Source organism: Perna viridis, chromosome 7 (assembly GCF_037379345.1).
Source record: "Perna viridis isolate PV_CMFRI_1.1 ecotype Kerala chromosome 7, ASM3737934v1, whole genome shotgun sequence".
NCBI classification, from domain to species: Eukaryota; Metazoa; Mollusca; class Bivalvia; order Mytilida; family Mytilidae; genus Perna; species Perna viridis.
This window is the reverse complement of record NC_142451.1, coordinates 3,022,657-3,049,391: the sequence shown is the minus strand read 5'-3', so window position 1 is coordinate 3,049,391 and position 26,735 is coordinate 3,022,657. Positions and strand designations below refer to the sequence as shown.

The window sequence follows — 26,735 nt, the reverse complement described above, 5'->3', positions numbered from 1 at the left end:
CTCGGACTAAAGATTCAACTCGGACCAGCAAGGTCCCTGAACCAATGACATTTAATACACAAGATGCTTAAAAGAACATGATCGTGATTTCATGTTAAAAATGATTCATTATTTCATGTATCTATCTGAAAACCATGTCTGACTCCTACAGACCATTTAAATTATGGGTCACAATTAAGTCTATCATGCAGGGACTTTATACGTTATACATTTGTATTACACTTCCTGTTCATGCTAATCAGTCTCTTTTAATTACAGAGCTCTAGAATGATGAAATAGGTATTTAATGTTTGCCAGGAATTAGATGCAAGTTAAATTACGAATAATAAAGGATAATTAAATTTTACAAAACAATCTCAACAAAAACAAAAGCCGAAGATACCAGCAGGGGTGGATCCACACTCTTTGAAAAGGGGGATGCCTATCTGCCCAACAAAGAATCCGATGTTGGGAGGACGTTGTCACAACGTAATACTTTACGTCGTCGCAACGTTTTATTACTACGTTATCTCAACGTAATTTTGTAGACTCCAGAGCACGTGAGTACGACCATCCACACAACGTCGTCAGAATGTCATATTGATAATGAAGTTGTCTCAAGGTCATTAAATGACGAACATAATTTTGGTTCATTTTGTTTGGCCTCTATTATTTGATTGGCACAGAAAAAATAGACAGAGAATAAGTAAAAGTAATCTAAATATTTTATTTGTATTTATGTACAACAGTTTTCCCCAAACAAGTCAAACAAGTAAGATGTCAGCAGTTTATCATAATTCATGTTTAGGTAAAGTGAATGAATGATGCGAATGAAATGTTCTGGTGCAGTGCAGCACTAGGTTTCCACGTTCATCGCTTTTAAAATTGTTTCTTTTTAGTCTTCTTCCCATTTCTGAAGTTGAAAAAAAAACTGTTATAAGAAGATGTATTTTTCTGTTTATGTATACAAACTAAAAGCGGAATATCTAGAAGTCTTTGGCCAAATTAAATAGTTTTAGACCAAAATATCTGTACCTTTAAATAACCATTAAAAAGAATAACATCCTTAGGACATAACTGCCTAGACGAATCAAAAGCGGACGAAGAATCTGGAACCAGATTCGATTTTCGAGACATGAGAAAAAAGGCAAACAAATACAACACCAGTATGTAGAATCATTTGGCTTAAACTTATCAAAAAACTTGTACATATCTAACAATATCTGTGGAGTGATAGGTAAGGCTCTACGTGGTAAATGTGAATGCAATCTAGAAATACCTCTGTACAAAAGTTAGACACAAAACCAATCCGACTCTTCAGAAGGGAATTTTAACCCCAAAAGCAAATGCAAAGTCATAACACCGCGTACATAATTCTGAATAGAAGCAACACTATTAAAAGAACAGCTTAAAAACTCTACATATAAAGAGATAATATCGACAGTAGTAGGTAATGACTTGAAATTATAAAAAAAACTCACAAAACAAGAAATAAGAAGTAAACTGAACTTTGAGGTTTCGGTAAGTTCATTTAGCAAAGGCTGCCTTTTCAGAGATCACTGTATCTTGCGCTAGCTCGCTTAAGTGAACATCTGTAAAGAAAAACAAAACAAAAAATGAAACTACCATGGAGCCAAAAACTGAAAATAACTATCCGGAATATCCACTTCCCCCATCCACATTTCTTAGCCTCCGCTAAAAAAGAATCCAGAAATTGTGCACCTAAAGACCACCTTGAGAGCATGCCAGCATGCCTGTTGTCTTCAGGAGACAAATTCTGACCCCCGTAATTCAAACTCATACGCTGCTGTTAAAAAATAATTTATCGCAAACAAGACTGCATGAAAACATTTCTACAGGCACCCGTATTGATCACTGTCACTGACGACATGTTGTCACAAAAAATTCTAATCTTCTTACCCTTGAATAAAGATGACCACAACTTTAAACAGATCACTACACTGAAAAATTTTAAAGCGTTGATTTGTAGAGCCTTTCTTACTATAAACCTAGGAAAAACTACATGGAAATACTGAGAACCGGAAATACCACCACAACCGACCCAAGAAGAATCACTAGACATTACTGTATCTGGCTCTGACCACTCCTCACGGCTCATCATAGAAACACCATTGTATGTAAAAAGAAACTTACTCCAGAGATTAACCAAACTTGAAATCTCAACCAACCGCTCCGGAGTAATAGAAAGAGTCAAACTCTCAGTATCAAAGAACCCACCGAGAAAGACATGTTTGTAGAGGGGGCACCGCCTTCCCAACAGACTCCTCTAAACCGCACTCTTGTAAAACCCAACCTAACCTTTCATAACCAACAGACGCATCTGCAACCAACACACAACCCGCAAAATCATCTAGATAATCGATGACGATTTACCAAGATGAATCGTACTGCATTTGTCACTCTCTGACAGATAAAGGCAGCTGACCGTAAACCCATAGACAAAACCCGATCAAAAAATATATGACCGTTCCATGAAAAAACCCACTATATTCCAATCACGCACGTTAAAGAACCCTACTGTGGTATTCTCCCGGAGTAGTAACCATAGGGCTCCGCCACAAGAGGCTAAATTGACCGACCATACCCATCTCTCCCTATTTCCAATGGCAATCAAACTTCTCGGCCCCATTGTCCTTGTGTTCCATCCCTTTTTCATTTCATCATCATTTCATGTTTATTTTATCATCAATTTCATGTTCATCGTCTGAATATAGCTGAAATATTGCTGCTCGGACGTTAAACCCCAACAAACAAACAAACAAACAATTGAATCACGTTTAAACTAGACAAATACAACATAGTCCATAATATGACGAAAAATTCTTTGAAGTAATTAAAACTAATCAGGGACTCTGAACTAATTAAGCCATACAATCAATATTATAAGGTAAGTAAAGACATAAATATACGATGGATGGGGACTTATCTTTTTGTAGTTTTAAACTTGTTTGGAGCTGGCATGTCACTTAACTGATAGTAGTCCCTGCAGTTTGTAAGTTTGTGTAATAAAGAGCTTTCCCTACATGGAAAAGACCTTATTGTTCTTCTAATGTTTTTTTTATTATTCTTTCGTCATTTGCAAAATTTTCTTTGGCATGCTCTCCCCTATTCATCTTTCAAGATATCATTACATTTTCATGATATCATGACCATATTTGGTGACAATGTAGATGTCATCATGTTCAATTAAGAAATGGCCCTGCTAAGGATTTCATCGTCATCTTTAAGAATAATGTCCCTTTAAATTAATTTCTTTCAATCCCTCATATCTTGAAAACCATAATAGATAGAATAAATCTGGAAACAGTTTTATGTACATAAGCAGACGACCAAATTAATAAACATGGATTTGTATTTTGTTATCAAACCATACGGGAGTTATATCCCTCGAAATATCATACTAAATTTTTTTTTAAATTACATTTCGAGAACCGCAAGTTGTAGAGACATGGGACCTTCATCAATGATCTTTGATCTATGTGACTTTTCATTTGCATTCAAGGTCAAAGGTCACAAAGTGCTAGTTTTAGCCCCTTCTAACATTTATTTTTGACACTGCCCAGTTTCGTCATCTTTCAAGATATCATTACAAAATTTGGACCATCGATAGATCTCATTTAAGACTTATACAGGGTAATCCCATGAAGAATTTCATCATCCATTGTAGAAGTTATCTCCCGCTTATTAGGGTCTTATCAACATGGTCAACATGGTCCCCCGAACTCATTTTTCAGGATATCATCATTATACTTGGGGAACATAATGTAAATAATGTAAATGTTTTGCAGAATCCGGTTTGTGACATTGACATAAATGTATGACCTTGACTTTGTTATTTTTGTCAAGGTCAAGTAATCCTAAGATGTATGGTGGTAGTTTCATGTCTCTACGACTTCCAATTCTGGAGTTTGTTATTGCATCATATTTTAATAATCATTTAGCTCAAAATGATCTCAAGAATTGCCAAATACATTATTAAATTTTGTTGCATATGTTCTGTAAATTATCATACAGCTTTCAGATTTGAGATATCTTGTCTAGTTTTGGATCTATTGAAATTTTAAGTTTTGAAAGCGGGGGTGTATATTTTAAAATCCACAACAGACAAACAAATGATCATTCCAAAGATTCAAAGATCTGCACAAGTACAACTGTTTGACAAAATACCAAGAACCGATATAAAAAAAAACAATGATACTACAACAACTTAAAATTTTCATATTTTTCAATTGTTTGAAATAGTTCATCAAAACCTATTTATAGATTTGATATTGCATTATTTCTTCAACTTTGTCGAAGGGGGTCATGTGATGTATCATTTTGAAGGTCTAAATAAGCACATTTCAAAAATCACAGTTTCAACTATGATAAGTCAAAAATGTTCAAAGAGTAGGGTCATTAAGTGCAAAACTTTATTAAAGTTCTTTGAGGGTAAGGTTGTTGCATATCAAATGAAAGATTTTAAAGCGGACATCCGAAATATCGATGTTTTGTCTCGAAAAAAGAATGAGTTGCCTCAGTTGGGTGAGGTCAATAAGTGCAAAACTTAAGTTGTTTATATAGTTAGGTTGTCGCATATCAAATTAAATGTCATAATGTGTACATCTCAAGGGTGTCTTCCACCTATTCCCACTTTTTAAAAAACATTATTCCTCCTATTCCCACATACAAGTTTCTTTGATGTTTTGATTTGTTTTTATAGTAATTAAGCCCTACATAAATGACACCTTCTGTTTACCTGTGTTTACCTTTATTTTGCAATTTTTGTGCATATTGTATATTTTTACATAAGTATGAAAGAGAATGAGATTTAAACAAATGGAACATAAATTTAAGATTTTATTATAATATGTGATATGATATTTAACAAAATATAAATATTATCAGAAACTGAAAAAAAACTAGACCAGAATCTAGACATTTTGATGTAATTAAATTACAGCTTTCTAATTGATTAAATAATTATGTATCCGCTAGTGTACAGCTTACTACCAGCCAAGAGCGAACTTGTATATAGCAGATTTCTTATTCTACCCAAAGATTTATGTCAACAACATCAACTGAAACTTCAACCTACTACTATCATTCTGGACTATGAGGTCGCCATACGCAACGCAGCATACTCCATCTTTCCTGGCATCAACGCAAAGGGCTGTTTTTTTTCACTATACTCAGAGCATATGGCGAAAAGCTCAGGAAACAGGTCTACAAGTGCCTTACAAAGAAGACAACAACATCCACCAATTAGTACGTCGTGCAGCTGTGTTACCACTCATACCCACTGCTGAGGTCGAAGACGTATGGTTTAATGCCCTTACTGATACAGATGATGTTGAAACAAACGCCAACTATGTTCCCTTCACTGACTATGTAACAACTTACTGGGTAGAGCAGAACAGACACTTATGGAACCACTACACAACAGAAGGTCCAAGGACAACCAATCACTTAGAAGGATGGCATAGTAAACTTAAGAAACATGTTCAACATCCACACCCAAACATATTCAGACTCATAAAACAACTGAAACATGAGGAAGCCATCCATGACTTGACTATGATTCAATACGCAGCTGGTGGTAAAAGAGCAGTACAAAAGAGAAAGTATGTAGACATCAACAACAGGTTAGCAGCACTCAAAACCAGACATCGTAACCAGGAAGTCACAACTGTCCAGTTTGGTGATGCAGCTTCATACCTTCTGCACCTTGACTAAATTGATGAACTGTTAAATTGTTATGTGAAAACAAAATTATTGTGTATGTTTAATATATATGATCTAGTGCTTAATATCGTAGAGACTGGTTGAATGAATGTGTTTAAACTGATATTGTTACTTTCTTATGTCTTATGACTTATGTATATCAAAAACTACTGATTCATTAAAATACATTATGTATTCATATATATAACTGTTTATTTATATTTCCTTAAATTAAAAAGTTTAATATTCAAAATTTACTTGTTTCTGTTTTATTATATTTATGCAACAAAATGGAAATTCACTGACAAAATATATCATTTACCTGTCATTAATTACAAAATCAATTAACACCTAATCAAACATTGTTTATACAGTATAATCCTTTATCTACACTATTTTCCACCTATTCCCACATGAAAATTTACCTTTTTATTACCTATTTTATAAAAAGTGGGAATAGGTGGAATGAACCATCTCAAGTTTTATTTTTTTTATACAGAAAAAGAACCCAGTTGGGGTTAATAAGTGCAAAATTCTACAGTTCACAGAAAGTAGGGTTTTCTAATATTAAAAAATCATCATTGAATACAATAAATCCGTTTTCTAATATTAGAAAATAAATTTCTAATATTCAAAAATAGTTTTTTAATATTAGAAATTCAATTGAATTTGTTATATTAAAAAATGATTTTTTAATATTAAAAAAGTGCTTTGTGATATAAAAAATCTAATTTGTAATATTAGAAAATGAATTTGTAATGTTAAAAAATCATTTTTTAATATTAGAAAATCCTCATTTTTGTCCACTTTGGCACAAAAATCGTGATGGAAACATTGACAATTGCATCTGACAAGGTAACCAAGTGCAAAAATCAAACTGTTGTAGAAGGTTAACATTTTATGTATGAAACAAACTGTCTTATTGTGTATATTACAAATAGAAAGTTTTCAAGGGAAATACTTTTCAATTGTTTTACATACTAGTTTACATTCAGTTTCTTAATTTCCGTTGTAACAAGGCTTTCTGACCTTTTTGAATTGATTTTAGAGGCGTTTGTGTACAATTATTTTTCCACAGTTGCCAGATAATAACGGGGATTGTGATCAAACCACATCGCATTTTTTTGTGTCTGTCTCGAGACTCGCTTGCCGCTGTATGTTTTGTTTCGTTTTCACCTTTGGTTTATTTTGATGTTATTTAGGTATATAAGGACAACTCTTTCGCTGTACCTGTGTATACTGATATTTTGGGACCAGCTGCAGCCTGCCCTTTGGTATGAGGATTTCCTCCGAGTCGTTGCAATCATCGAAGACCCATTGATGACCTTGAGCTGACATTTTTATCCCGGTTGGTTTGTTGTCTTTCTGACATATAAACACCACACCTATTACCTCGTTAGATATGTCTCTGACAAGTCTTGGAACATTTTATTCCAATCTATATTGTTATTCTTATCAATATTCCTTTCCTCTATAAATGTATAACCATGTAGCCCCATGTGGGTCCTTTAATTTGGAAAATAATATATTTTCAATTTTCTATTCCAGGTCTATTACCTTGATCTATTTGTAAATAAATAATAATTATAAGAAATCAATTGAAGATTAACTAGAATCATTTATTAAAACTGTAAACTTTTGCAAACTGTTATGAAAAAAAAAAAAAAAATCAACATTATCTTGATTTTGATTTACCAAAACAAAATAATAATTTAAATTAAAGAAACTTAGAATAATCGCTCATATAGAAAAAGGCAGATCTTCTAGACCAAAAACTCAAAGAAATCAAAGATTATGCACTATATGCAATAAAGTTGAAGAAGAAAAACATTTCTTCTTATTCTGAAAAAAAATATTATCAGTTTAGACTTTATTTACAAACCTAAATATGAATACAAATTACAGTGAAACCCAGAGTGATGAGACCTCATCTATTTTCAATGGAATACCAAAGAAACATTCATGAAACGAAACATATATGTAATTTTATTCAGGCCTTTTTTTTCTAATATCTAATGTTTGTAACTGAATAACCATGTTGAGATATTTTATCCTTTGTCTTTTTCCATGTATTGATATAATTTTTTTCGTGTATTGTTTCTAAGGATTAAATACCAAGCCATTGTTTGTGGAAGGCATCAATATTTTATTGATTATCCATTAAAAAGTCATAGTCTTAGTGCTTTGTCTTATATTGGACGTGTTTGATTTGGTCCGAGTTGTCCAGTACGTATAATCTATTTCTGTCCCTGATGAAAATGGAAAAAGTGAAGTTAAGTAGTTAACTTATTTAGTTTAGGAAATATATATGGTTGTTGTCTCAGTGTTTCATTTTCCTTAGAATACTCTTTGATTCTTTTTATATTTAGTTCTAATTGAGTTCTATGCCTCAGGTCAGGATACACAACAGAAAGTCAGAAACGAAACCAAAAGTGATGTGTAGTTACAATGTATTTTCTACATATTGGAGTTTGAACCTGAAGCTCTAACATACTATTGGAGAAAGACGACTGGAAGTAGTGACGCAAAGCAGGCTTGTATATAATTTCTCCAGTAGGTTCTAGAGAGGTTTTAGGTATATACTCTACTACATGTACATGTACAGCCCAACCACTCTCATGTATTCCTAATCCCTTTTGGGATTCAGTTAGTCCGAATTTCCTCTGACCCTGCAACCCTCCTCTTTTTTATTTGGCGGCCAAATCAGAATATAGCTCCAGACATTGAATCCCAAAAGGGATTAATGTATTCCATGTGTGACTCACATTTTTTTATCACTTATTTTTTTCTTTTTGATCTTTCCACTTTTTGCCAATTTTTACCCATTTGTGTTGAGTAATCATTGCAGCCCTAGCTGCTTTGTTAGTTTGTATACCATTTACAGGCTCAAAGTAAGAAAATAGCTTTCCAAACATCCTCTAGCATAGACAACTTTCACATTTGCCATTTACGTCGAATGGTGGAAACTGGTTTACAGTTTTATACTAGGCAAAGAAAGAATATTGGCTACAAGAACATAAAGTAATAGTTATTTGGAGATGTGTCTCTGAACATTAAAATATCAGAATACTATAATAAGTGTATCATTTACAAATTCCTGGCAGTAATCAAATCAAGTTTCCTTAGGCTCCCATTGCAATGTCGCCCAATATTACCCCTGCTTACACCAGTTGACCTCATTATAATAGAAGAACTTTTCTGGAATGGAAGTGAATGTGAAAGTAATCTATTGTAGGTATTTGAGATATATTTTGTTTTGACCACCACCATCCAAAAAGTACAGTGGGATCCATGCAAATATTATATTTAATGTCATTCCCTCAACATGATATGTTGTTCCTACAAGGTTTTTATATTATTCCCTCAAGATCATATGTCATTCCCATATGGAATAATGACATTCCAACAAGAAAGTTATCTTTTTCCCTCAATATGTTATGCTGTTCACTCAATTAAGATACCATGTAATTCCCTCAAGATGATTTGTTGTTCCCTCAAGGTAGCTATATAGCTCCCTCAATATATTATGTTGTTCACTCAAAATACTATGTCATTTCCACATGGTAGTTACAATGTATAGAGTTATTTAATATCTTAACATATTGTCTTGTGGGAATTACATACCGGTAATTTCATGAGGTAACAAGATAAGTTTCTTGTGGGAACAACATACTGACTTGAGGGAATGAAATAACTATCTTGTGTAAATGGCATATTATCTTGAGGTAACAACATAAGAAGATGTTTTTGCATGGCAGCATTCTGCCACACTATAAAAGGAATTTATAGTTAGCTATATAGGTATATATTCACCCATTGTACGCATTTACCATGTGACAATTTTACCTTCAGGTTTCATGTCTTTATGTTTAATGACTTCATTAATTCCTTTCTTTAGTATTTGTCAATCATAATTATCTTTTTGAACTTGTGAACTATGTGTAGGATTGAATGTTAAGTTATACCCATACATTTGCTTCTAGTGCATATTATATACACTATATATAGAGGCCTTAAATAGATCAAGAACACTTCCAAACAGTTCACTTCGAGATAAGACTTCATTTTGGATGGGTGTGACTGTGGATGTCCACCTCAACCTGCAGATTTGGGACAGTCCACCTCAACCTGCAGATTGGGGACAGGGCATCTCAACCTGCAGATTGGGGACAGGGCACCTCAACCTGTAGATTGGGGACAAATAATATGATCAAATACTAATAATTCGACATACTTCAGTCATTTATATTAATTTGAAAATAATTAAATCTGATATTTATATACAATATTTTTTTTTAAATGATACTTAAATTGCAACTGGCATCGGTTGTTGATTTTAATAGCTATTAAAAATGATCTAGGAATACATAGCATCAAGAATTTAAGAATTAATAACAAAATATTTCAAGCTTTAGACAATTTATGATTGTATTGAATTTTAACTGGTTTTATATTTATATTTATAAAATTTGGGAAGCGTGTAGGAATCAACCAGTCTGTCTGTCCACATTTCTTGTAAAACCAATCTCCACATAAACCCATAAACCACTTAAAGAATCTTGATGAACTTATATACATGTAGGAAGGTTTGGCTACATGACATCATGTATCTTGATGAACTTATATACATGTAGGAATGTTTAGCTGCATGGCATCATGTATCTTGATGAACTATATACATGTAGGAAGGTTTGGCTGCATGGGTCATGTATCTTGATGAATTATATACATGTAGGAAGGTTTAGCTGCATGGCATCATGTATCTTGATGAACTTATATACATGTAGGAAGGTTTTACTGCATGGCATTATGTATCTTGATGAACTTATATACATGTAGGAAGGTTTTACTGCATGGCATCATGTATCTTGATGAACTTATATACATGTAGGAAGGTTTTACTGCATGGCATCATGTATAGATGTGTTAGAAGTAATGTGATTATTGTTGGATGACTCCAAGGGGAGATAATTCAACTTAAATGGCATAAGGTCTCAGTATCGTATTAATTTTCCCATAGACTTCTATAGTGAGTGCATATTTTTAGGATTTTTTAAAAAATATGTAAATTGATTCAATAAAACTTTCACTTATGTAGCATTTCTAAGGACATGTGAAAAAATAATTTCCCGCAAAGAAAATAGGGTGAGTCCACGAAGATTGGACAGAAAAGTAGTCTTGAACTATAAATAGCCATTTTCCCTACTTTCACTTTCGTTTTGCACTCGCCAAACCAACCTTTTCAGTGGAACATTTTTATGATATTATGTTAGATTTTCTTTCAAAAAAGTTCTTCATCTTACAGTGTGATGTTTGCTCTATTTTTTAAGTCATTGTTCATGTCTTTTGACAAAACATTAGTTTGTAGAGAGGCAAAAAGAAAATGCACTATATTTTTATAGCATCCATGTTTTGACGTACACTCGCTCAGGGATATGCAATACGGTACTGGTACCATAAGCATTATATAATTTTAAATCCTCATCAATAGCTTAAGGAATTTGAGGAAATTTTAAAGGAAGTTTTTGTTTCATATGTAGATGCATCAAGGAATATAATTATAATCACACAAAAGATTGTCTCAGAAAAAAAACATTCTGAATATTAATTCATTAAATAGATCAAACCTGGAAATATGGCCCAATTTTGAAAACTGATTTTCATTGGGCAGTTGAATCAATGAAATTCTTGCATGCTTCCATCATATGGTTTTGCCTGAAAACAGTAACAAGAGAAACAATTAAGGCAAAATGGACAAATTGCTAATTTATGGTCATCCTAAAGAATTTGTTTATGGACCATTTGGTTTTTTAGGGACCTTGGATGTTAAGGGAATACAATTATAGCCCAGAAAGATGATTTAGCCAGCATCAGAATAGAAACAAATATTTTGGCCACATTTTGTCCATAGAAAGTGCTTCATTGTCATTTTCTTACTATTTCAGATTTCTTCTGCTGAAAAATTCCTCTGAAATATCAACATGATCAACATGGTGTATAGTAGACTTAAAACTATGATATAGAATGTTCATGGTCAATTTAATGAGCGTATTTACATGAAACTTATATTTGAATTGGCTGAACATAATTCAGATGGGTAACTGCTCAGGTAAACAGTCTAGAAAGTATAGAGAAGAACCATATACATCAAGTAAGAAAGATGCTGACTTGGAAAAACAAACTGTAACTGTGAAATCTCCTGATTTGGTGAATTCTGTTCAAAAAGAGATAGAAACAGAAGAAAGTATTTCTGAACTAAAAGGAATAGAAACAGAAGAAAAGGGTGATCCTGTAGTAAAAAAACAGGAAACAGAAGAAAAGGGTGATCCTGTAGTGAAAAAACAGGATACAGAAGAAAAGGGGAATCCTGAAGTTAAAAATCAGGAAACAGAAGAAAAGGGTGGTCCTGTAGTGAAAAAACAGGAAACAGAAGAAAAGGGTAATCCTGAAGTTAAAAATCAGGAAACAGAAGAAAAGGGTAATCCTGAAGAGAAAGAAGCAAATACAGAAAGAAAACTTAAAAAAGAACAGGATGAGAAATTAAAAACTGACAATCAGATTGTTACTCAACAAAATGGACAAGAAAGTCTTCCTGGTGACAGAGTTGTTATAGTTAATTCAGGTGGCAATGGTGACAAAAACGAAAAAGGATTTTCCTATATAGGTGAAAAAGGGTCAGCTAAACAAGATGTACAGGTTGGAAAATTGACAGGGAACCAGAATAGTAACAATCAAAGTGTCGCTATGGAAACTTCTGGCACCAAAAGAAAAAGTAGACCTTGGGGTAAGTCCCCAATAGAAATTAAAAAATATTTCTAGGAGTAAGTGAGATATTTTCTCTTATGACTATTATATGAACATGTTGTGAAAAACTATTTTGATGACTGGGGCAGATATTTAGGCAATACACTCCTTGAGACGTTTAGATTTCTCACATGCACTATACCCAAATACCCTCTAAACGCTCACCAAATGCATGATAAACAAAGGCTTCTATCTTGTGTTTAAACAATGGCTCCTATAGCGTGTTTGAACACATGACAAACGATCATTCCTACCATGCGTTTAAACACACAATAAACAAAATCTTATATCATGTGTTAAAGAGTAATCAAGAGAACCAAGGTTGTAGCAGTAATCAAAAGAATGTGATCCAGGGACAAAAACCAGACAAGGAAAACGGACATACACAACAAAGAACATAAAGTTAATAAAATCATACATACAAAGTAACAAAAGTAAATGAGCAACTCGGACTAATAAACTGGGAGCATGGACTAGGTGCACCGGTAGGGTAAGCCTTTTCTAGAAACACCCGCCAATTTGCTCATAAAATGTCAAGTCCAGGATAGACCAACAAGGAAAGGAAAACTATAACCCATTGAATAAATCAGTTTTCAAGGTGCAGATGGGTACACCATAATGATCCACGAGTTCATGATGATGACCATAAAACGTCTGTAGTGATGACTTCAATCTTGTAGCAACATAACCCTGTTCCAGAAGCCTATTTGTTAGTTAAAATGCACGATAGATGAACGGTGAAAAATAATAACATTAACAAATAATGAAAGAAGAAAAAATAGAAAATGAAATTATTAAAATTATATGAAATAATAATAGCAAAAAATATAAAAATAACTGTTGAATCATGGAAATAATCAAAGTACAAAAGAAGCGAACGCTTCTATCACGCGTTTAAACGAATGCTGGTGTCATGCGTTTAAACGATCCCTCCTATCGAACATTTAAAGGAATGCTCCCAGCGTGCGTTTAAACAAACGCTTCCATCATGCCTTTAAACAAATGCTCATATTGTGCGTTTAAACAACCTCTTCTATCATGTGTTTATTGAGCGTTTAAACGAACACAAAATGATACGTAAATGCACAATTAATGATGGTCAATGTAAGTTTAACTGTGATCCATCATGGATCAGCAGTCAGTTACAGATCGTTCGTTGGTCCTTTAAACCAGCGATTGCTTATTTTTTACATCAGGGGATTCCACTGTTATGGATACAACTCCTGGGAAACAGTGTGACAGATTTTTTAAAAAATTTGTAGGATTGTTAGTGACCAATTGTTGTTGATCCTATTGCGCCATTATTTTGATTCAATAAATTTTACAGGAGTTATGTGACTTTTGCACTTCAACTTTTTTTGCAATGGCAGTTTGAATTTAGTTTAATTAGAATAAAGCTACCTGGTAAATAGATTTATTTTTGATTCTGATCATTAGAAAAATTTGTTGGTTTGAAATAAATGAGAGATAGAGATTAAATAAGGTCACATTGTGAGTTTTTCTTGAACAGTTTCTTTTCAAGTAGATTAGGGAGATCATTTTCACCACTTAAAACATACATTGACTTCATGGGAAATTATATTTATTGTTGGTTTAATGAAGTTATTAACTCAATACTCAGACAATAATTAGATTAATCAGAGAAAACAGATATAACTCAATACTCAGACAATAGTTAGATTAATCAGAGAAATTAAGAAATACACATGTGCAAAGATGGAAGCTTAATAGTGGATCTTCTTTGCTAAGGGAACCCATTTTTGTGACTTATTTATTTGAAATCAGATGTTCTGCATTGACAGTAAAACAATGAAAATTACTTGTCAAATGAACATCACTGAAATCAGTTTCTTTGAACACATCTCAAGCTCAGTGAAAAAAAATTGAAGGCAGGTACTTTATATCACTAATGTTAGTATTATGTAGTCTCTGTTCAAGGGTTTGAATTGATTTTAAAATCACAAAATTCATATTAATACACGTATAAGTACAGATGTACATGTATAAGAAGAATGGATATGGTGAGTATGTCAAAGAGACAACAACCCCACCAGGATGAAAGAGACAACAACCCCTATGGGATGAAAGAAACAACAATCCCTATGGGATGAAAGAGACAACAATCCCACCAGGATGAAAGAGACAACAATTCCTATGGGATGAAAGAGACAACAATCCTACAGGATAAAAGAGACAACAACTCCCATGGGATGAAAGAGACAACAATTCCACCAGGATGAAAAATGTCACCTATGGAAGCAAATATTTAGTTCAACAATTTGGTCTGAGTTACTTTTTCTAAATTGAGAAATTTGGAACAAGACTACATTAAATAACAGTAGTGAAAATAAAACTTTTTGGGCAGATTTCCATTTTTTAAAATTTCTATTTGCAGAGTTTGCACATGGTTTATGTGGGGAAGATGTAGAAACAGAATTTATTGATAAAAAGAAGAACCAAAGCAAGAAAATGATGGAAGACACAAGAGATGATACAAAAGGAAGAGATGATCCTACGAATAATACAGAAAATCAATGTGGTACTATGTTTATCATTGTCTGTATACATGCTTTATCTTTTTAAAATCTTATACTTTTAATTTTTTGAGGATCTTTTTTATATATAAAATGCTGTTTTTAAAAAGATCAAAAAGTACATAATGCTATCTTTTTCATGTGCTGATGTATTTCTAATGGTTAGTTGATTTCATATTGGCAGACTTGTAAATACTTAGTGCTTTTTTTGGAATTTTGTTAGCTTCATTGTTAGAAAGAAGGCAAGAAAGTAGCTAGATGACAATAATTTTGCAAATTTAAAATAAAACTATACTATCTTAATAAACAATTCATATACTGATAAAATATACATGTATATATTCTTGTCATATTACTTGTGTCAGAAACACCAAAGATAACACATGATCAAAATGTCTAAAAGTTCTGAAACTGGTTATTGGTTTCATCAAGCAGGTTAAGATATTAAAAAAAAACATATACAATGCAGTCTTCTATATGGGTTTCTTATATTTACAACTTCTTTGTCAAAACCACAACATGATGCAGGAACTGGACGTCTGCCTTGTATCTATGTATTAATCAGACACAACCTTGTAAGTGTTCTCACATCCTCTTTTTATACGGCCATAAAAAATGTGCAGTCATATGTTAATATGGTGCTATCGTTGTCATCGTTTCGTCATCCGTCAACACATGGTTTTCGTGTTATAACTTCAGTATTGGTTGATCTTTACAAATTTTTATAACAAGATTCAAACCACAAAAGGAAGGTTGGTATTGATTTTTGGAGTTATGGCCCCAACCGGCTAAAATGGGGGGCCTAAAACAAGCATTTTATGGAATTGAACTACCAGTATAAAACTCCAACAAAAGCATAGAAATCTCTATGATATTGTTCCACAATATTCTTTACCACAATGTTCAGACTTGGATTGATTTTTGGGTAAAGACTTGAACTTTTCAGAAATTAGGAGCCATAAAAGGTAGGGGCAGAAACATGCATTTTCCTGATGTTCAGAAAATAACTTGACTATTAGTGAATGAATCCTGTTTGAAATTTTATTACTAGGTGCCATACCAAAAAAGGAAGACTGGGATTGATTTTTGGGGTTGTGAATTGAGCCAATTTGGAACAATGGGTCACAAAGGGGCCAGAAACAAGTATTTTTTTTTCTGATTTCTTGAAAATAGTTTATTTTTTCTGATTTCTTGATGATAGCTTATTTGATCTGAGTTTAAATTTTGTTATAAGATTCCTCATGTAAATATGCATTTTTTTCAATCAGATTTCATACATCTCTTACAGTTTTTGAATTATAAGGGGCCAAAGAGGACCAAGCTTCAAAAAATTGACTTTTGGTGCGATTTTGAAAAAAAATCTTTTTATTGGATTCCATATGAATTCTAGCCTTAATACAAGAGCTTTAAGAAGTATGCTTATCCAATTTACCCTATCATTTACTGTTTTTCAGATAATGAGGTATAAACACATGAAACAGAAATTCTAAATATTGTGCAATATTGTGTACAAATGAGTTGTTGTGTCTATAATGAACTGGAAGTTCCTAGTGTGTGTTTAGTGCGTCAAAAATTAACATTGTGTACACATTTTCCTTAGAGTTCAACTGGCTGCTGTCATATTATGCTGCACTTAGTGAATCTTTTTATTTCAATGGATTTGGATAAAATCTGTACCAATAGTAATTGGCATGAGACTCTTGAACAAGTTTGAAATCAAAGATTATTGAATAATAATACATGTATTAGTTAGTCATCTCTCTTATAGATTGAAATTTCAGGGACATGGAGCACTTATCTATTATTTCAAAAGCTTTTCTTGAAATGCAAATCTTTTTAAATATTTAAAATTTATGGATTTTCCAATTTTCTTCTTCAAAAATGACATTAATGATCATACATTAGAAATTAGATTTTCAAGTAAAGAAAATGTAAGCTAGGGCATTGAGATCATTGAGCCTTTGTGTTGTCAGTTTTACACAATTTTATAGACAATTACATCTACAATTGTGATGTAGGGAATTAGCCGGTTGCTTCGACAGTTAAAAAACTTGGTCCTTGGAACTTCTTATAAAGTTGTATAAAACTGAAAGCTGACTTTCCTCCAGATTCTGAAAATAGAAATATGGGGTCCTCAAACTTTTTTCTTGATATTTACGAAAAAAAAAAAAACTGAAATTCCAATTTATCATATATCTAAAGAATACTTGCCAATGATTTCCCCATGAATTGGCTTTTTAGAATCAATGTTTGGAATTTTGACACTTATAGTTTTATGTCCTAAATGTTCTACAATGGTTTTAAGATACAATGTTTTCAATCATATCAAATACTAGTTGCTCATTGGATAAACATATTTCCGAAGTTTAGAAGATGCCAGAAAGAGATATACTCTGTATGATAGGGTTGATCTGGCTGCAGAATGATTAGTTAGAGAAAAAATATGTTACATGTATCATTGAAAAAAAAAAACTATATTTGTCTACGTCTCATGACAACAATTGATTCCTCACAGGAATACTGAATTGAAGTATATTATTTCCTCATGTGCATGCAATAAAAAAATTATATTTTTTCCTTTCCAACTGTTTCCTTTCTATCTTTAACACAACAGGGGATGAGAAAACTAATGGACCTCCTTCACCAGGCATTAACAGACCTGAAACTGATTCAAAACCAAATTGCAACTTGTCTCACAAACTTGGGGTGCAGCAGCAGCATCAAGAGAATGAAAAGAAGCCTGGTCTACAACAGCCACCAGGAGATAATAATGGATATAATAGGTCCCACTTTGCTGAACCAGACAGGGGTCAGGTAAATGGAAAATTCTAATCATTGCCATCCTTGTCATCATTTCTTGTATACAGTCAAATTCAATGAGAAAATTTCTCAAGGTAATGGAAACAGTTTCATCTCTGAAGTATTGAAAAAGAGTTGTTATAAAGGGAACCAAGATTCTAAAAGAAATCAAAAGAATGTAATCCAGGGACAAAGACCAGACAGGGAAAACAGACACACTCAACAAAGAACATAAAATTACCAAAATAATATGACCAAAGCAATAAAAGTAAATGAGTAACTCAGACTCCACTAAAAACTTGGAACATGGACCAGGTGCAAAGTACTCAACTTTTTTAGTAATCTTGGCTAGAGTATAGTACATGAAATCATCTTTGCAACAAAAATTGCAATCACTCATCGATCACCGATCAGTTTCTGATCAGTCATTGATCCGTCAAACCGTTTTATTAGACCGATGATCGCATCATGTGACCACAGAGCGGTCAATATATTTTACAGATTTCATTGTTTTCTTTGTCAGTTTTACACATATTTTTTTATTTTTATTTTTTTATATTTTTTATTTGTTTTTTAATAGTCAGGCTTTTACAGAGACCCTTACAGCACCACCTGACTAGGGTGTACAGGGGTATTAAATTGAAATATATAAAGAAAAAACACTGACTATTTTTTACAAGAAATATAAGTTAGATCATTCAATTCAAAATATTAAGTATATAATGTTTTTGAAATAAATCCTTATATATATCAATTTAAAAAAAATGTCCATTCACTCTCTTTTCCTTGCTTCAACTATATACAATATCATTAGTCCTTTTATTTTAATATTCATTCATTACTCCTTTCTACTCTCTTTGTAACTCTCATTGCACACTCTCACACAGTTGCACCCAGATAGTATATATAAAAAAGTTTGCTCCTTTTTCTATTATTTTTTTATATTACATGTATTTGAAAATTATTGAAAAATCTGATCACATGGGGCCCAGAATAGCTGTGTTTTATGTATAACATTATTTTGTGTTCCATTATACATATCTAGACTTTTATAATGTAAAATTTTTTGCTTTACACCACTTATATTTGGAAGTTTTTCATCCAATTTACACTTATAAATATAATTCTGAACAATAATAACAAGCAAATTTAACAATGATGAATATTCTGGATAACCAAGCAGTATGTTTTTCTTATCTATATTAATGTTGTGAAAAACTCTTTTCAGTCGAACGAAAAATTCGTGTGAAAAAGCCTGAATATGGCAACACTCATAGAAAACATGTTCAATAGTTTCATCATGATTTTTACAAAAAGTGCAAACCTTAGAGTTGACAAACCTATTTTAAACAAAAAAGTATTTGTAGGAAGTATTCTGTGTAATAATTTGTATTGGAAAGTTTTAAGGTAGGAATTCTTACAACATTTTTGTAAAGTTAGAAAAAAATTCCTCCATTCAAATCTTTCCATATTTACCTTTTCTTGCCATGCCTCAATTTTAGGATTAGGCAAAACAAAAATACTTTTAACCAAATCCTTATAAACAAATTTAATACTTTTACATGTCTGTAAATTTGTAATAAATTTGTTATACACAGTAAAATTTTCAAAATCATACATAGTCATTCCCTGCAACCCTTCTTTCAACTGATTTTTTAAATCAGGTGGAATGCAAGAGAGAAGACTATAATATTTAATAAAATTTTTAGTATTACAAAGCTGACCTATCCTATCAAAAGTATAAAATGTTTTTGTATGCTTGTCTATCAAATCTTTTAATCTTGTCACCCCTTTTGATTTCCATTTGATAAAATAAGGGAAATCATCAAGAGATGCAAAATTCAAAATATCTAAACTTAAAATATTGTGCACGTTTGTACAGTTTGATGATTTGATATCATGTAAACCCTTAACCACATCTCGCCAAAAAGGGTTGGTAGTTTTATTACCAACTTCTCGAAGTTTTTCCTTCTGCAAATTAAATAGTCAAACACCCCCAACCTTTTGAAGTTGGTTGTCGGCAATTTTTTGCCAAATACCAAGCTCATCTGTAAAAAGTCTTTTAATCCAACTCATTTTTAGATATGTACTAAAAGACTCAAGGTGTATCATTTTCAGACCACCGTCACAGAAATTTCCAATTAATGTGTTTCTTTTAATTTTCTCAGTCTTTCCATCCCAAATGAAATTATAAAACAATTTATTTATTTCATTCAACATGGTGACTTTAAGGTTTGGCAATGATGTAAGTAGATGTATAATCTTTGGAAGTGCCAAAGATTTAATAACAGTAATCTTTCCTAGAAGGGTCAACTTCCTGTGTTGCCAACTTTTCAAAAGTTTGCTGATATCAATAATTTTTTGTTTGAAATTAATATCAATCATAGTTTCCATACATAAAGAAAAATTAATTCCCAAAAGTTTAAAATTTGAGTGTGTCCAATTCAATTGTTTCTCTGCACATATAATACGATCAGAATATCTTTTACTACCTATCCATACTGCACTGGTTTTGGACTTGTTCATTTTTAATCCTGATACATAATAAAAATTTTCACATGTTTTTAAAGATTCTCTGAGTGATATTTCTGTACCATCTAGAGTTAAAAATGTATCGTCAGCATATTGACTTATAAGTGATTCAGTTATTAACAACAATACCTTTCACTCTTTGATTTGATTTTAATTTCAGTGATAGAAGTTCAACACCTATTATAAATAAGTAAGGTGACAGCGGATCACCCTGACGACAGCCTCTTTGCAGATTAAAGAAAGATGACAGATATCCATTATTAATAACACAACTTTTGGCATTTTTATAAAAAGTTTGAAACCATTGACATATAGATGGACCAAAATTAAAACTTTGTAATGCATTAATAATAAAATCGAATTCAACAGAGTCAAAAGCCTTTTCAAAATCAATAATTAACAACATACCTTCTAAATCATTTTCTTCTAAATAATGCATAAGATCGTAAAGCAACCTTGTATTTTCTCCAATGAATCGACCCTTAATAAACCCTTTCTGAGTATCACTTATTACATCTGGAAGTACCACTTTCAACCTATTGGCAATTACTGCAGAAGCTATTTTCGTATCAACGTTCATAAGACTTATTGGACGCCAATTCGATAAATACCTTCTGTTTTTCCCCTCTTTTGGAATACAAGTTATTACACTTTGATATTGAAATTCTGAATTTCACCTTTTTCATACCCATACTTTAATGAACGAAATAAAAAAGGTCCCAAATCTATCCAAAAAAACTTGTAGAACTCTGTAGTGAAACCGTCAGAACCCAGACTCTTACCATTTGACATATTCTTTAGAGCTTCTCCGCATTCTTTGAAAGTCAAGTTTCCTTCACAGAATTGTTTCATTTCTTCTGTGAGTTTAACATCATGATCAAAGAATGTGTTTCTACGTAAATCATCTCTATACTGTTGATTTTTAGATGTATACAGATTTTCATAAAACAATTTTTGTTCAGTCAATATGTCTGCAGAGTTTGACAATTAATGACCTCTACTATCTATAACTTCACACAATGTTTTGGATAAAAAATTACGTTTCTCTAAACCGCAAAAAAATTTGGAGCATTTTTCTCCATTTTCATGCCAGTTAGCTTTTGACCTGAGTAAAATACCATCCACTATTTTTTCACGGTTTTTTTAACTGTTCATTCTTCTTTTCATTCAACTTATTTTTTGTATCATCACTAGGATTTAAGTGAAATTCGTCTTCTAAGGAATTAATTTCATCTTCAATCCTTTTGATTTCTATCTTCTCATGTTTGGATTTATTTATACAATATGAAATAGCAGAGCTACGTATTTTCATTTTTAAAATCTCAAAAAATAATTGATCACTACATGAAAACCCAACATTCATCAGATCATTCAAATCACCAGAAGTATGATATTCTAAAATAGTATTCTAAATACATTCTTTTACCATAGCAACATATTCAGAATCATGTACTAACTGGGCATTAAATTTCCAATACCCTTTACCTCGTTTTTCTAATGATACGGAAAAAGTGAAAAAAATTGCAGAATGGTCAGTTTTGTACCCTGTAATAATATCTGTCTTTTTCATAAGAGAATATAAATCTTCAGATACCAAAAAATAATCAATTCTACTCTGCTTTATAGGAGAGTGCTGTCGCCAGGTGTATTTCCGAGCATTGGGATTACTTATTCGCCAAGCATCAATTAAACTATATGTTTCTATAATATTCTGAACTGTATTTCTACAATTAACATGTCTATCATGTATAATATTAAATGTATCTATATTAATATCTTGGACAAAATTCCAATCACCACATAACAAAATAGATGAATTATTATATAACAATAATTTCTGTAGTATATCAGTAAACAAAGCATGTTCGTCAGTATTATAACCATATAAGGATGCTAATGTTAAACGCTGATTTTTTATAGTAAGATCTATAATAATATATCTACCACTGTTATCACATGTTATATCATGTATGTCAATATCAACTAAATCTTTAAATAGAATACAAACACCAGCACTTCTACTATTACAATGACTAAAAACAATCTTTGACCCCCATTCATCTTCCCATACCTTTTCTATATCTTTTGTACTGTGTGTTTCTTGAAAACAAATAATATTAGACTTTTGTTCCCTTGCCCAATTAAACAAGTCTGTTCTCTTTTTCTTATTAGAAGCAAGGCCCCTAACATTCATAGACATCACTTTGATCACATCGGTCATGCTAACCAGTGTCCAAAAATATATACATGTATATTAAGGAGCAAAACAAATTCAAAATACCTAAATGAATCACCACACACACACTCACACACTCATACACAAGATGTCGCAGTAATTCTATAAACATTGTGTCAAATGGCAGTTTTTGTTTGGATTTCAAAAATTTTATTCCAATAAATTAGTCAAAAAATTTAAGAAATGTCTATTCATTTTCTTTTAATATGTTAATGATGAGTCGCATATTGAAATTTCAAAAAAAAAATAAACATATATGTGAAATCAGACAAAAATAAGAAAAACCTACATTGTCCCTCATTTTAAAATGTAGCAGTTATCTCCCATTACAAAAAACAGAATTAAGTACTATAATAACCATTTCTGTTTAACAATGTATTTGTCATAATCAATTTGAACATACATGTATGTACAATAAGTACATTTTATCTTACATAATGTAAAACAAACAACAGTATTCTCTCATGTCAAACTACAGAAAAATAAATATCATAAACAAGATAAACTGCAGTTATCTCCCATTATTATGGCATGAAGCTAACTTGTTACTGGTTTAAAATTACTACCAAAATGTAACATGCAAAATTAAATTAAAATTTCAATGAGGAAAAGGAACACAAATTTGAAAATTTTTATTAAAAAAAAAACCAAACAAACAAACAAACAAACCCAAAATCCCTAACTTTATTAATTAAATTGGAAAAGAGAAAAGAAATAAACAAACGGCATTGATTAAACATATTTCTTTAATATAAAATATAATATTCATTTGACAAGAATAAATACTATAATCTAAAGACTAGTTGTCTTAGTAACTAGGATTGACCTCCCTTTACAAGAAATATCTCACTTTAATTTTTTACTTTAAGATACAAACTGTTTACATGACTGATAAAAAAATTAATGTTTAGTATTAGTCATGTTTAGCAATTTTTTCATCCACATTGTCAAACAAATTAAACTTAATTCTCGTTCCTGATTTTGTTTTTCCAAAGACAGAACCATTGTAATACCATACACTTTCAAATCTTTTTGTTTCCGAAAGTCTAGAAATGAGACCCATGTTATGCCTTGTCACATCATCTACCAGTTTAACACCACCTTTCGGCAAGTTCTTCTTTTGCCACATTATTTGGGTTTGACATCGGAATTGATCAATTTCACGATGATTGGTCTTGTCTGCCTTGGTTTACCTGGAATTCGGTGTATTGCCTGAATGTCGGACTGAGAAATATCAATACCAAGTTTTTCTTTCACAATATTCTGCGTAAAAATTTCCCTCAAATTTTCACCTTCCACTTCTGCACATTGCATTACCTTAATATTGAATTTGCGGGAATATTTTTGTTTTACACATATTTACTGTGATCAGATCAGTCACCGGTCATCATTTATTGATTTGTCAGCGATCAATTAGTCAGGGGTCATGGATTTGTCAAATTGTTGCAAGAATCGGTTCAGGGACTATCCATTTGTTAGCTATGCTTAGACGACTTCTATTTTTGTACAACCTCGATATTTTGGTCATATAATTGTATAATGCTGTTGTCTTGTCATCTGAAGACCCTTGGTTTTCATGAGATAACTATGATATTAGTTGATGGATCTTAATGAACTTTTGTAATATGGTTCAATACAGCAAAAAGGAAGGTTGTATTGATTTTTTTTGGGTTGCTGCCTCAAAAAGTTAGGAGCAAAAAAAAGGAGTCCTAAAACATGCATTTTGTGAAATGAAAGTATATGAATCAAGTATACATGTATGGATCTCTATAAATGTGTCACATTGTTTTCATTGTCTACAATGTGTACAATGGGTCAGGGAATAGATAACCATGAGGAAAAAGAAATTGTCCTGAAATTTGAATGTATGTAGCCAAACTCACTTGAATTTATCAATTCTATGACATACAAAGACTGTGTAACGGAGTGACCTTAACACCTGGTTTAACTTTTCAAAGGTCAAAGTTGTGTTTTATATAGACCACTAAAAACTATGACTCATTAATAACAGATTAATATTCTTGCTTATGAATATGTTCATTTCTAAATTTCTTCAGTTCATTGTCTAATCACATTGTAATTTTAATATAGTATCTGTTTGCACATGTCTATTAATGTTCTTTTAAGCACAACTAACTGTTTAATGAAATTTGGTAAAACATGATACAACAGTTTGGCATCATTTTAATACAACAGAAAAAATTTCTGTCATATAATGGTATCACCCTGTCATCATAGTGGTCTTTTGCTTCTGTTAACTTTAGTTTATTTTCAAGACATATCATAGAAAAACAAATAGACTTCAAGACTGAAGTATTGTAGAAATAAAACTATATAACATATACTGTTTTGAAAAATATTCTAGAGGAACAGCCATGATGAATTACCAAGTCATCAGAAAAGAGATAAAAGCAAGAAAGACAAAAAGAAACAAAAAAAGAAAGACGATTTGTCTGGATTTCCATCCATAAAAGGTATAGAATGAGTTCATTCAAAATTAGATATGTTGCCAGATGGACTAAAGATACATTTTTTATCACTGAGTTTAATCAAGTTCCTCTGAAACAAAGGTCTCATCAGCTTACCTGACTTAAGACCATGTGAGCTGTTGATAGCACATGACGTCCATCATCGTTAACTTATAAAAAAAAATCTTCTCCTGAAATTAATCAGTGGGTTTTTACAAAATTTGGTCACCAGCATCATTAGGGTATCTACTTTAAAATTTTGCAGATTATATATTAAATTATACATTCATACAGATCAAGTGTAAAACATAACTTCATTGGTTTGAAGTTGCAAGACAACTCCTTGTTAGAAGTACTGTCCTTGGAAGGCAAAAATTTAGGGGTTTTTTTGTGTTTTTTCAATCAATATCTGAAAAACTATAATAGATAGAAAAAAAAATCTTCATGAAATGATCTTCATAAAAATTGTAGGACGTCTCCTTCCTAGAGTTATTGCCCTTGAAAAGTGAAAAATGAACAAGATGTGTGATTCAAGCTCCTAGGATTTGTTTGCCATCACTGTGACCCTTGAAAAATAACATTTTACAATTTGAATACCTGCTTTCCCTCATTTAAACTGTTAAAGATCCCAAGAAACCTTTTATTGATGTAGTCATCCCCAATATTTTGTTCTGTTTTACTTTTTAAATGTAAGACCACCTTTGCATGAAGTAAAGCTCTTATGACAAGTACTGCATATAATATACAAGCAAAGAATATTCTGTAAATATTTCTACGATCATGTGTATCTAATCACCAAAACATGATGACTTGTGCTTATGATTACACAAATGATAAAAGGAGAAATAGGCCTATTCAATAAGTGTTTTGACGGGCAACACAAACATTCTTTGGAAGTAGACCTTAGATTTTCCTTAGTCTTCTGGCTGCAAATCCCATTGTTCACCAATGCAATGTTACTTGCATAATAACATAGTCTTCTCCTTTATGACTTACACAATAATATACTCCTTTATGGAGAAGACTATGTTATTATGCAAGACATGAATATTGAAACTAACTGTTAAATGTTCACGAAAATTAAATTGAGAAAAAAATAATTTCCTTTTCTTAAATCATTGATTGCTAATCATAGTTAGAGAATTTAAATTTCCCGCACCTATGGGCGCCACCATAATTGGCTGAGGTGTGACATTAGTTTGTAAAGTGAAAGTAAATAGGTGATTGATTACCATGTCCAAAGAAAGCGTAAATTTGGGACTTTTCCTCTAAAATTTTAATCCAAAATACACAGAAGAGATTGAGGCACAACACGTAAGCAAATGTCAGAAAACATTGACAAACTGAGGAATTGGCAGCCAGAAGACTAGTATTTCTAAGGAAAATCTAATGGCAACTTCCAAAGAGTGTTTGTGTTGCCAGTTCGAAAAACTGTTTGAATATTTCTCTTTTATCCTTTGTGAGCTTGTCATAATCTTGACAAGACAGCATGTTTTGGTGATTAGAAAAACACGATCATAGAAATATTTACAGAATATTCTTTGTTTTTATATTGAAATATGCAGTACTTGTATCAGTATCTAACCGACTTAGTGATATCACAAGCTAATTGAAAGCTCTTGGTAAAAATAAAGTCTGCATATAATCAATACATGTGTA

The 26,735-nt window shown here is 31.9% G+C and overlaps 1 protein-coding gene and 1 pseudogene across 4 annotated transcripts in view; one reads left to right on the top strand and one right to left on the bottom strand.

Annotated features, from left to right (window-relative positions):
- Positions 1 to 957: 957 nt before the first annotated feature.
- LOC148610974 (uncharacterized) lies at positions 958 to 1,624 on the bottom strand (annotated as a pseudogene).
- Positions 1,625 to 7,937: 6,313 nt separating this feature from the next.
- Positions 7,938 to 26,735, top strand: part of LOC148610973 (uncharacterized) — a 28,898-nt gene continuing 10,100 nt past the window's right edge. For 2 of the 4 annotated variants that reach the window (XM_088590936.1, XM_088590933.1), the window contains exons 1-5: positions 7,982 to 8,278; positions 11,649 to 12,487; positions 14,903 to 15,046; positions 17,656 to 17,855; positions 24,974 to 25,082. In XM_088590936.1, the coding sequence (XP_088447062.1) occupies positions 11,797 to 12,487; positions 14,903 to 15,046; positions 17,656 to 17,855; positions 24,974 to 25,082 (1,144 nt within the window). In that variant the 5' untranslated portion in view covers positions 7,982 to 8,278; positions 11,649 to 11,796. Of the gene's footprint in view, positions 8,279 to 11,648; positions 12,488 to 14,902; positions 15,047 to 17,655; positions 17,856 to 24,973; positions 25,083 to 26,735 lie in introns of all 4 variants that reach the window. The other 2 variants (XM_088590934.1, XM_088590935.1) reach the window with 2 other exon arrangements.